The sequence below is a fragment of the Musa acuminata genome, chromosome BXJ1-2, assembly GCF_036884655.1.
Source record: "Musa acuminata AAA Group cultivar baxijiao chromosome BXJ1-2, Cavendish_Baxijiao_AAA, whole genome shotgun sequence".
NCBI classification, from domain to species: Eukaryota; Viridiplantae; Streptophyta; class Magnoliopsida; order Zingiberales; family Musaceae; genus Musa; species Musa acuminata.
This window is the reverse complement of record NC_088328.1, coordinates 21,226,875-21,239,968: the sequence shown is the minus strand read 5'-3', so window position 1 is coordinate 21,239,968 and position 13,094 is coordinate 21,226,875. Positions and strand designations below refer to the sequence as shown.

At 40.0% G+C, this 13,094-nt stretch overlaps 2 protein-coding genes across 2 annotated transcripts; one reads left to right on the top strand and one right to left on the bottom strand.

Moving 5' to 3' along the window:
• The first annotated feature begins 5,684 nt into the window (after positions 1–5,684).
• Positions 5,685–9,227, top strand: LOC135597854 (two-component response regulator-like PRR1). Its single transcript, XM_065091382.1, has 6 exons — positions 5,685–6,216; positions 6,791–6,952; positions 7,045–7,178; positions 7,290–7,457; positions 7,721–7,802; positions 7,927–9,227. Exons 1-6 carry the CDS (start codon positions 6,024–6,026, stop codon positions 8,835–8,837), a joined length of 1,650 nt encoding a protein of 549 aa, XP_064947454.1. The 5' UTR covers positions 5,685–6,023; the 3' UTR covers positions 8,838–9,227.
• Positions 9,228–10,020: 793 nt separating this feature from the next.
• LOC103972026 (uncharacterized) lies at positions 10,021–12,471 on the bottom strand. The gene is made up of 3 exons (XM_009386222.3): positions 12,316–12,471; positions 12,016–12,123; positions 10,021–10,518 (listed from the first exon to the last, which is right to left on the bottom strand). Exons 1-3 carry the CDS (start codon positions 12,337–12,339, stop codon positions 10,066–10,068), a joined length of 585 nt encoding a protein of 194 aa, XP_009384497.1. The 5' UTR covers positions 12,340–12,471; the 3' UTR covers positions 10,021–10,065.
• Positions 12,472–13,094: the final 623 nt, after the last annotated feature.

Sequence of the window (13,094 nt, the reverse complement as noted above, 5' to 3'; positions counted from 1 at the left end):
CCCACAAATGCGATGAAAGAGTAGCCTGCCAATGTAGAAAGATCAACAACCATATCTTTACAGTGAGCTATATTTATCTATATATAGTTCTGCAGCAACTTCAAGCTACTTGACTTCTCTGCATGCAGTGTGATTTGTGAAACCAAGAAAGAAGAAACCAATTCGTTAATCATATTTTCTAGATTTTAAGGCTTTGGTTTCTGAAACCAAGAGAGAGAAAGAACAGATTTGCTGACATTTTCACAAAGAACAAGAGATATAATGACGATATCAAAAGGTTTCCATGACAACAAGGATCCCCAAAATGGCTATAAGCATCATCTTGCAAAAGGGTTGGCAGAATCAAGAACAAGATCAGTTCTAACCATATGTAATAGTTTGCGTAGAGTAGCTACAAACATGATGCATCTGATGGTGTGTTTCAATAATGGCCACTTGCAAGAACCACTTTGTTCAAAGGAGATGATGTTTGAGAGCTGTGGGTCTCTGTCTTAGTTAGATGCCTAAACTAAGTTATCTTGGGCTAAGTGGAAAAGGTTAATGGAACCCCACTATAGTGGTGCTGATGATGATCCAGGCCTCTCAAAAGTGCTGCTTAAATACTCACTCTGGTGCATTCATCACTCATCACATACATACAATTTCTAATTCTATACTTCTTTGTTGAGAAATGCCTGCAAGCATGTTCTAAGTGGAGCAATTTACAAAGTGACCACATCATGAAAATGTGACAAGCTCTGAGAAAAAGAGTGACAACTATTTGTGTTGCTGGAAGAGATAATAATATTAGCTGATAAATAGCTCTGATGACAAAATGCTTCATGTTAAAACCCCCAATGGACAAATTTTAGCTTTCCTTTTGTTGTTGCTAATGATCATTTTTGTTGTCATCAGCAACACTTGGATTCAAAGGTTCACCCTACTCCACAGCTGGTCATAATGTGTGTCGGCTTTAACCTAACCTACCCTACCCTACCTTGACCTATCAAATCATAATTATATACTCTCTGTTTATTTTCTTTTTTGTGTTCTTCTTGCATTTTGCTAATGTATGCCTTCTACGGTCCAATGCCATCAAGACATGATGTCTCATTGTTTCTCCAAGTTGCCTTCCTACGTGTCATGCAATTTTGCTCATCCCAATATTTATCGATGCATCAGCGTTGCATGGGCCATATCTTTGGTTGGATGATCTCTTTGCTTCGGTCGCTGTCCTGACTCGGAGAACCAAAGCACTGGGAGAATGATGCAAAGCTGACATTATGACCAATCATGTGAAAAAACTTATAAACGGCATTCATCGACTGCGAGGATGGATGATGGATGATAACATCAACAACAACAACATTTGTTCTAGGAAATCCAACCCTTGTTCGAGTTGAGAGATGGTGGGATGGCATCAGAGAACTGGAAAAGGTCTCGGAAACATGTCGAATGAGGGCCTCAGTGAAGATGTCACGTTCCACATCCCCCATGGTGTTGTACTTCACTACCTTAGTGGATGTAGCGTTCAAGCTTCGATGAGTGGACCTCCATAATGTCAAGCGTGCATCTCCTCAGCAATACTAAAACATCACCAACGCTTAGGATTGGAGAGATCCAACAGGGGTTTATGGTTGGATTCTGCATGCAGTGCACTGTACATGGTGTCTTTGTGACTATTCCACCTTAGACAAACTTTCGATCTCCGACCATAGTGCAGAAAAGGTTGTCATTGATAGGGTTCTGATGTAGATAGCTGACGATTAAGCAAGAATAAGTGTATACTGGAAAACGAGTCCGGTGTCCAAGAAACTGTTAGGCTCCTCCAGCTGAGCCATTAGATAGGGTTCACTTTGTTCAGCAATGCTGCACCAGTCTGTCAGCAGGAATTTACCTGGCTGAGTTCTTGCAAGGTTTCAAGAAGATCATGAAACTGGAATCATTTCTAGTTCTCTTCTTCAAACATATCTAAACCCTACAAGAAAACGAAACTATTTTGCTGCCCAAAAAGATCAGTCCAGAATGATGTACGAAGGAATCAGAGTCTAACGAAAACATACAAATCGACAAGACACTTGGTCTTGCAGCATGGCCAGAACGATGCGAACTGGTAAAGCTAACTAGTCTGCAGCTTGTTAGATACCCCACATGTGTCTGAATGAAAGGACTAGTTGATAAGGGTAGGAAGAGATACCGATAAGGTGCCAACCCTCAGTCACAATCTAGACTGAGGGTTTGTTCGATATATATAGATAGATTTGTTACAATGATAGGCTGTAGAAAACAAAATGATAAAACAAACATTACCCTTATTCTAGTATTGATCAGATTTGATTAACTTTTATCATGTCTGAAATCCTTGAAGATATTTTCATGCTTTGAACAGTCTGCAGTGGACTCATCAATTCCACTTCCATCCCAATTGCGGTGTTCTTCATGTGTGGAACGCGCACTTGGATTGATTGATATCATGAACTGACAGCTCCTGGTCGGTATCTAATTGTGGAAATGACTGCTAGTGCAACGTCAAAGCTAAGTAATCGATACCATGTCTCACCTGAAGGATCATCCTCATCACCACAAGATTGGAAGGAATCTTTGGCCTTCTGCGTGTTGAGAAGCTGGTGCCGAATGGGAGCCAGATGAAGGAATTTGAGTGGCGTGCATGACCTGATGGATTCTCCCGTAGCATCCATATGTGTTGGGGTGTGCTTGAACACCATCAAATGCCTTCTCATTGTCCTTGCCAATGATTGAGCCACCTATGTGGTGAATGATTCTCTTGTAATCATAATTACCAAGACTTCCTAATGATAGGTGAATCCCTGAAACCATGTCTGCTATAATGCTCAGGGTTTTCCTAAAGGATTACAGAACATGATACAAATTAAACATGATGTCGGGCGCGGATTATCGAACCTCTGATCAAGCCTAATCCAATGGTTCATCTGAATACAACACTAATCCACAGTAGAAAACTTGAAGACATGAAGATTTAGGTTGGTTCTGTTTGTTGAGATAGATGGAGGGACTAAAACAACTCTCAAGCTGATTAGATTGGAATTTGCAGTCCAATAGGATTGCTTAATCCTTTAACTGAAGCTGCTCTACTTTCTCATGGCTGGGTATTGGAGTTCATGACTTCACTTGAGCTGGAGTCTGAGATCACCACCGGGCCTGTGAAGGCAGGCATGTAAGCTCTCTACATCTCAGCCCACAATGAGTGACACATATATAGCTCATACAAAATCGTGGTTTTGAATAAGGATTATGTTGAGGATTAGCACAAACACTGCTGAAATATGTCTCCTTCTGAGGATAATGAACACATATGTACGTATGAAGAAGCAGGGCTTTGTTAGGCATTCTGCAAAGTAGAAGGTCGAGAAACACTACGGAAGTTTACTGGACTGGATTGGATGTCTAATAGAACGCCTTGTGAGAGTCTTCAATGTTTGAGAGATCTTTCTACAGCTTGCCATTTCAGGTGAAGTACCGAAACTAAGATCTACATCCATTGAAAGGCACTTCATCTTCGATACATCAGTTTACATAGATTGATTCAGTGATCAAGACGAGGAGCACATACGTACGGCATCAAATGAATGAGCATAAGACTACAACTTTCCATGACATGCAAACCTAACTTAGAAAACGGTCAGCTCATATGGCTCCTTTTGAGAGCAGTCAAACATCTACAATTAGATGAATCCTAGTATCCATCACTTCCAGATTGCAGTGTGATCTTTTAATATTGCAAATCTAACTCAAGAAAAGATAAAATTCGTATGGATTTCTTGAGAACTCTCATGATTTTAAAAAATCAAAAGTGTCAAGAGGCAGGTTATTCAAACATCTACACTCGAATGAATCCTATAGTCCATCACCTTCAGAGTGCAGTGTGATCTTTAGAAGATACCACAAAAAAAAGAAGAACAACATACCCGTAACATATCAGCTAATCATGAAACTGCAGTGCATGCTTAGAGATCATTTGTATTGTCAGAAAACATGTTAGAACAAATAATCTAAATTCGCATATATTCATAACAAAAGAATGATCAGCAACTTCTCATAAGCAGTAAAGTAGAAAAAAAGAACAGTCGTCAGCATGCATCAGGAAAGTGTTAGAATCAGCTAAAAATTTTAATGTCAAGGTTAAAATCTAGTATCATAAATCAAAAATAGATCGTGCCTACCTTTAATATCATACATAATCAATACCTTCAACATCTTCAAAAACACTCAGAGACTCGTAGGAAAGTTAGACTTTCCTTTCCTAACTTTTCACATGATGACTATGATTGATGAATAGGAACCAATCAAGGAGGTGAGAGAGATCTCAATTCTATTGATAACGTGAGTCATCACATAGGTGAGAACTTTCTTCAAGGTTATCTCGGAAGATTTTCTAAGATATTGAATTCTATTGATCATTAACTTTAATTAGGATTCTATCGAGCTCCTTAATATATCTTATCTTAAGTTAATTGAGCTATAAAATCCAATAGAATGTTGCTGCAAAATACAGATACTGTTGCCTGAAATTTTTAATACCATCTTGAAGTTTTGATTAGTGCCATTGGGTGTAAGAGTTTAAGCCTGTAAATAGATGCTTTTGTAGATGGCTTGGTGTTACTTTGGTAATGTCTGTCATAGACCAGCGATTTTATATTGTTTATATTGTTTTGTGGCCTTCTAAATGGTTTTACATGGATCATCTACTTCATGATTTATATGATAATTATATTTTGGTCCGATATGCAATTCCCAATGGATATGATTTTTTGTCTATTTTTTGTAATTATATTTTATCCCAAAAAACCTGCTTCCTTGAGTTTTAATCCCCTCTAATGTGCATTAATTATTGAATATATATATATATATATATATATATATATATATATATATATATATATATATATATTCGAATAAGATGAGTTTTCCCAGTAATGGGTAGAGGGATTTTATGTGCACCGAAGAGACTTACACATGTTGGTACCCATTCTGCCTTATCCGTCGAGGCGCGCTGGGATTGGACAAGAAACGAGATAACGATAGGGACCCACATCTTGCCTGGCGATGCAGTGGACGAAACGGGGACGCGGGTATAAGTGTTTTGATCACGCGTTAAGAGATTTTTACGTGTACTTAAACTGAATTCCACCTTGTGATACCCATTTCTGCCTTATCCGCAAAGGCGCGCAGTGATTGGACATGAAGAAAGATTACAACGGGCCCCACAATCTAAACGTTACTCAGAGCGTATGATACAAAAGGAACCGGAAGAGGAATATTCTACGGCAGAAGCCACTGGGAGACGTCGACGTAGAATGTATGCCTATCGTGCGTACGGGTGTGGGTCGCAGTGCTTTTCCCTACCGCTTGCTGGCTTACTTGCGTGGGCCCGGGAAGGTACGACTCGCGGGTACGTGGAAAGATATTCTTGCATCGATTTTCTCCTCGGGTCCCGTGGGGCCATCGGGTCATCCAGCCAGGTAACGGGTAGACAATTAGGGTTGGCGAACTCTTGGATCATTCCTCCGTCTGTGGCCTGAGCGGACCGAGCTCTATCTTCCCGCGTTGAGGCGACGTGGCGCGTCCTTCATCACACGCCTCATAACCGGACACGTCCGCACTTTTGCTCGCACTTTTCTGCTGCTTTATGCGCGCCTTTGGGGCCCGCTTGCTCCCTCCAATCATGTTTCGAGCCTCGGCGACCTACGGTGCGCACGCCGGCGCACGTTAGCGCGGGTCCCTGTCTGCGCCCTCGGGATGTAGATCTTTAGGATGTGGATCATGGAGATGAATCAAAACAAAGAGAAAGAGAGAGAGAGGAGGAGGGGGTGGAGGAGATTGGAGTGGCCTATGTGGAGATCGATCGCCACCTTTTCCCCCTTGTGATTCTTCTCTTTCTTGTTGTTGTTAACGCCATATCATCGTCTTTCTTTTTCTTGGAATTTCTTTTGGTGGGGTTATCGTTCGGATTTGGTGAAGGGATGGGGCGATAGTAGAGGGATTCCGTAGTGGTGGTGGTGGGGATGGGGCGAGAGAGGGTCGAGGAGGACGAAGACGAGGGGTGGAGATGCCTTAATGAAGGGGACGGTGGCGGCGGCGGTGATGCCGCCGGCCAACGGTTCTTTGACCGGAGCAAGGTTAGGATTCTGCTTTGCGACAACGATCCCAAGAGCTCGCAGGAGATTCTTCAGCTCCTCCTTAAGTGCTCCTACCAAGGTATTTCCCTCCTGTTCAGCACATGCGAACATATAGGCAGCTTCAGGTTTTGTCATCAAAACTTTTATTTGATCGCAATTAAGAATCAGAAAGGACAGCTAATTCTACAATCAAAGCCCGTTATTCACGAAAAGAAAAGGAAAAAAGGTTTTTTTTTTTTTTTGGAATAACTGTGCGTATATTATTTCTTCAATTGGTGGCGTTTACTCTACTCTTCAATTGATTAGCAAGAAATCATGCATCAGTACTCCAATATATCTATGTATCTACGAAAAAAATAGAAAATATTTGTACTAGTTTGTTGCTAATGCCCTGATTTCTTTTCTTGTTTGTTTTTGGTGGTAGTATGAGTCAATATTTTCTTTTTCTTTTTCTTAGTCACCTAATGGTTAAACACCTTGGTGCCTGTATTGGTCTCGCTCCTTACTTGTGGTAATGTTTATGATAATTTATAGGGTACCATGTTTTGTTTGTTATGGCGGTGTTTCTGAAATCCGATAGACTAGATGGTACCATTGTCTTCACAAGTTTTTTAGTGGACAACATTCAGCTGATTGTACTTGTCATGTTTCAGTAACTTCAGCGAGGTCTGCCAGACAGGTGATTGATGTGCTTAATGCCCAAGGATCAGAAATCGACATCATTCTTGCGGAGGTCGAGCTTCCAATGGCCAAAGGATTGAAGATGCTGAAGTATATTGCAAGAAATAAGGATTTGAGGCGCATTCCTATAATAAGTGAGCTTACCCAGTTCTTCGTTATTGCTTCTTCCCCTTTTGTCGGAAATCAAGTAAAAAGTCTTGTTGCTTGCTTCCTGTTCCTTCCCCAGTAATGTCTGCGCAAGATGAGGTTTCAGTTGTCGTGAAGTGTTTGCGACTTGGGGCAGCTGATTATCTTATGAAGCCACTGCGCACGAATGAGTTGTTGAACCTTTGGACCCACATGTGGAGAAGAAGACGCATGGTACTGCTTGACATGAGCTACCCCCTTTTCATATCATTCTTTTGATGTGTGATGCATGTAATTACTACGACAATCAGGAGTAAAATTTGTTCATGTATTTTGTTCTACCAGCTTGGCCTGACAGAGAAGGATGTCTTCAGACATGATTTTGAGATAATTTTCTCAGACCCTAGTGATGCCAACACAAATAGTATAACTCTTCTCTCGGATGACACAGATGAAAAACCCAGTATGGGTACAAATCCAGAATTGAACTTGTCAAATCTTCCTGAAACTGAGGTAAGATCACTGGGGAGCTTGTTACTTGTTATTGAAGTATACTTGTTGATTAAGAAACCAGCAAAGAGGCTCATCGGATGTTCTTTATAAATTCACCTAATCAACAGTATCTATTGTCGCATATTTCTTATAGTTAATTATGATTATTGTATCTACATGAACCTAGGTTCTTGCAATAATAAATCACTAATCATAATTTTCCTTCTGTAAATCAAATAGTATAAGCTTTGTGGATTGATATTGATTTATCTTGTATTGTCCAGTCCAATGTGTCTCCTGTGGAGCCTGTCTGTAATAATCTTTTGGGAGATGTACAAAATATTCCAAGGGATGGTGATCGGGCAGGTAAATATGCCTGTGTTTCTGTAGTCATTACTTGTTTTAGTTTCTAAGCCTTTTTGTTTTTCTTTTTCTGTAGGCTTGTTTTCTCCAGTCTTGGGAAACTAATTCTTTTTACCATCATTTGCAGGGGGAATATTTTCATTGCCAAAGAAGACTGAGTTGAAGGTTGGTGGTTCTTCTGCCTTCTTGACATATGTCAAGTCAAGTGCATCAAGCAGAATGCCATGTATTGATGTTGATGTGAATTCTGCTCCATCAGAACCCTCAAATCATGAAGAAAGTTCTCTTGCAGTGGGTGATACAGCACGATGCAACAGCAAATTGGTGCCAGAAAGCTATATTGGTGGAAATGGGACTCCAACCAGTAAGAATATATGCAATATGAAGGACTTCCAAACACCACCAGAGTTTCCCACATTATGTGGGTCTTCTTCTACTGAGCAGCAGCCACAGTTGAGGAATGAGGTTCTGAGTGATGGATCTGGCATCCCACCTATCTTTTCTTTGCCATTTTATTATCCGGGTGTGATGGATCAGAACATATTATGTTCACATGGGCAGTTGTTTCAGGGTAGCTTGAATGATGTGCAAGCACACCCCGCACCAGCCTTGCTGCCTCACTACGGTGTTGTTCCTCGTATGCCTCTGATACCATCATTCCCTTATCAGACATTCGGCATAAATATGCAATCGGGTCATGTGGCTGCACCAAATTTGTCTTCATCAATGACCACCCCGTCTGTGCTCGAAGTGAAACCTGGTCGGATCGAAAAAAGAGCAGCGGCACTCGTCAAGTTCAGGCAGAAAAGAAAGGATAGATGTTTTGATAAGAAAATTAGGTATGTAAATCGAAAACGCCTCGCAGAGAAAAGACCAAGAGTTCGAGGCCAGTTCGTGAAGCAAGTTAACAATGTAGACGTTAACCAAAATGTATTGGGTGGTGGTGATGGTGAATTTGGCGATTATGAAGATGATGAACCTACATCCAAGGAACTAGAACTCATTTCTTCTCCAGAACAGAATGCTTCTGACTGTTAGGCTGAAGCTGGCAATATTTCCATAGACTGCTGATGATCAAAATATTGGAAGGCAGATGATGTTCTGACACCGGCAAACTTCCCATTCAAGCTGTGCTATTTATGAACCATGTTGTTACGGCTAATATGTTCCAAGACTTATATTACAAAAGAAAAGTGTGATGATGATAATTGGAGGTGTTAAAAGGCATTTAGGTGGTATCGTTGGTTAATCTTATTTGCCGGTTTAGGTATAGGTGGCTTCTTTCTCCTAGTTACAATTTACTACTTTCAAAAGCTGCTGTCTCCTTAAGTTCACTGTTGCATTCTTAGACATTGTGATACCCATATTGATGCAACAGTCTTACAGATAGATATAATATCAAATACTGCACTGAAGAGTTTTAATCCATGGCAACATATCTCTAAGAAGGGAATCCATGCATCAACAATGATGTCTGTTTGTCTATTTAGCTGTACCTGTCGTTGTCTTATATTTGCAAGTTGATCCACATTGCTTTGATACATGTATTATCTGTGCATCAACATGTATTTGGCCCAAAAATGAAATGATATAATTTGTTTAAAAAATTGACTATTAAGTAAATTTTCATTTATATTGGACGTTTTTCATTATGATCCCCGATTTTGAGGTCAAATTTCTTACTGACTTACGCCCTTCCGAAAAGTTTTGATGATGAATCCAAGCAGGAAAGTAGTATCCAAGTAGAATATAACAATGGATCGGATCTTATCATATATCTGATTTGGTATGTATTCAAATAGAACAATAGACACCTGAATTAAATTCAAATTTTGGTGACATTCAAGATGGGAATTCCGCTGGTTGAGTTCGGAATGTTAAGAACTGGAGGCAAATCAAACACATCGGACAATCAGTTACAACATTCTCCAATGTTCATCCCAGATAACTCGAATGAGAAATGTTGGGCACCAAAAGAAAGAATTGGAGGAACCTAAACTTTGATCATGAGGGTTCAGTTTCCTCTGATATCTTCAGCTTCAGTAGCTCAATCATCATAGTCCACACCATCATCGTATCTCACTTCATCTGCTCCCAATAATATCATCAACTTTGAGCCCTGAGAGGTACTTTCTCCACCTCACCTTAATCCACTTAAATATACACATACAAGAGAAATTGGTCTTCCAAATTCTCATTAAAGATAAATTAAGACTCGGAATTTTGACCCAAGAAACAATCAACGTGTTCTCAAGCACATTAAATATCAATCAAGATAAACTTTTACGTCGATTCCATTGTCTATGAGAGACTGAACAACAGCTCTTATTTTCCCTTCAAACTTGTCCCTTTCCCTGGGAGCGTAAGTACAAGTGTAAACATCAGCTTCTTTTGCCCTTTCTGCTAAGAACCGCCCAACCGCTAAGCATGCAGGTATATCTGACCTGGACTTTAAAACTGCCTTTATATCCTTGGAGTTAGTTCCTGCAACTGCGACCTGTTTGCATGTCACCCTATGGGTGACGGAAGCTGAGACAAACCGCTTGGATATGAAGACATCGAGTGAGAAGGGCTCCATATAAGCTATTGTACGCTGCTTGAATGAAATATGTTTATGTGGGCTCTTTGGTCTCTTTTCCTTCTTGTATGTGTATGGTCTGCTGTTGTCATCATCCAAGAAATCTTCCACACCAAAGAAGCTTCTAGGGCCACTGAGGACCTGAGGTAAGATACAATAATAATTTAAATTGTATCATTGAATAGTTAGTGAAGTGAACAATTAGGAATTTTATAAAGCACGTGAAAACACCATTAAGACTTTAATGGATACTCCTTCAACAAGAACTCTAAGTTAGTTAAAGCATCTCTTAAACAGATAAGCAACTAGGGATAGGGATGCTTGCAAACAAAGAACTAAAAGCCCTTCACATTTAGTTAGCCAATCAGCATCCGTACTTTTTATTCTAAAAACATAGTTGCAAATATCGGTTGGAGGTACAGAGAAGGCTTTGGACCAAGATATTGAACCTTGCCCAGAAGTATGACAAAGTAAGATTCTAGAGGGAAAAAAGAAAAAAGATGCTATCATGTACAACAATATTTTCCAAAGACTTCACTTGGTTTGGAGGATGTTAATGATAATGATCTTCATATGACAACACTAGTCATACACTGATTTGGATTATAATCAACACAAGTCCTGTTTCTATGGACCTCAGATAGCTGTAGCTCTGCTTGCCCCATGTATCTTTTCTTGTCATCAAACTTCTTTGCTCTTTTACCATTTTCCTTTTTCATGTTTTTGCCTCTATGTTTTTGTTTTCTGTTGAGGTTTTCCAATTGTTAAGCCCATCCTGGTGGTTACAGGAAAATCAAGATTTTATGCATTTAAGTGAACTGAGCAGTTCCCTTGTCAACCATATGTATAATGCTAATGATAGAAAACTAAGATATTTAATTCAATCGGGATAGCTATGAGAGTGAATTTCTTAATATGAATTGGCTCCTTCCTATACCAGATTACTGCCTCTGAGCATTTGAGTAAATATCACTGAACAATTAAATGTTCATTACTATATAAAATTTTTTTAGAAGCATTGTTTCAAATTTCCTCTAGAATATTCTATTTTGTCGCAAGAACTGGCCCGTCATGTGTTCCAAATTTCCTCTAGAATATTTTGTTTTGAAGCATGTTCATACTATATAACTACAGGTATACGGACCACATGGCTTGTTAAATATTCTATTGTTGCAAGAATTGACTCATAATATGTTCCAACTTTCCGTAATCACAACATACTAATTTGTTAAACAACCTACCAAGTCAGTTGAATGATTCCAGTCCTTAAGCTAATAGAGTCCTCAAGCGAATCAATGTAAATCAACCAACATTTGTAAGTAAAGATACTTGATTGCTTAGTTTTAATAGATTTTACCTACTGACATTTTGAAGTACATGATCGAACCCATTTCACTATTACTCAACTTTCATATCTCAATTAAAAACAATAATAACAGATCCCACAAAAATTAATTTATTGCACGTACAATAACATATTTACCTCAAAAAGAAATGAAGAAGAACAATCACCAATTTCAGTCTTAATCGATGCATGACATGAAATAAAAAGAACAATCACAGCATGTGCATTGTGCACAAACGGCAAAAATCCAAGTAAAAGAAGGGAAAGAACAAAATTCTGCACCAATATGTCACCTTTCCGTCATGGAAACCACGTCGACAAACAATTGAAAGAGTCCTATCTCCATAATCCATCGCATGGCTTCCTTTCCTTATTGTGTTCAAAATATTTCTGATCATCGCCTGAAAAAGAAAACACGGGCCTTCTTTAGCAGACAAGATAAAATCAGAAGAGGCTCAAAAATTCGCTTTTTGATCATTGATTCACGAGCCACTCCAATCCATTTTTTGACATCTTTCCAAAGAAACAGGAAGGAGAGGTGGTGGGTGCTCGCGCGCGCGCGCGCGTCTCTGAGAGAGAGAGAGAGATCGCACCGTCGCTGGTGAGATGCGTGGCATCACCAGAGGACCGCCTTCTAGTCGCCAGCCGGAGCCCCTCACTGGGATTAGGTTTCTACTGAGGGAGGACTGCCTTCTGGTCGCCGGCCGCCTCGCGAGCGACTTCCCGCGCGAGCAGTAGGGTTGCAGGCCGTCGGGTAAGTTCAAGAGATGAGAGGACTGAGGGCAGAAAGAAAGACCAATGGTGGTTTAGTTAGACCGGCTTATAGTTTAAATTGGGTCCGGTTGGGTTCGAATCGATCTGAGCCCATCTGGTCCACCGTTTATTTGGGTTTCTTGGTTGGATATTTGGCTATTCGTTCAGCACCACTGTCAGATAGGAAGACTAGTAGTGATGTGATGTACACTACAGCATCAACTGAGGCATGAAAGAAATCTTAGCACCGTTGACTAAGAGGCAGAATCTAAAAGGTAAAGCCAATCGCATAGACAGGCTTGCTGGTTGACTCGGTCATCATCCTCACGTTCAACAGAAGAAGAAGAAGAAGAAGATTCAGATCACATTATTCTGACAACACCATGGAAAAGAAGACAAAGGTGTCTTGGACATATCCAAGTCTTCGATCCATGTGAATCTTGAGAAGACTTCGAACAGGTCTACTGTACTCTCATCAGTCACAATGCCCTCCTGATGAACATAGGAAAGCTTCCTCAAAACACCTTTAAAGATGCTGTTTTTATTTGTGATCCTTCATGTCCATTGTAAGAAGTATAATTATGAACATTGCTTCTTTTTTTTTTGTTTTTGGGTGGCA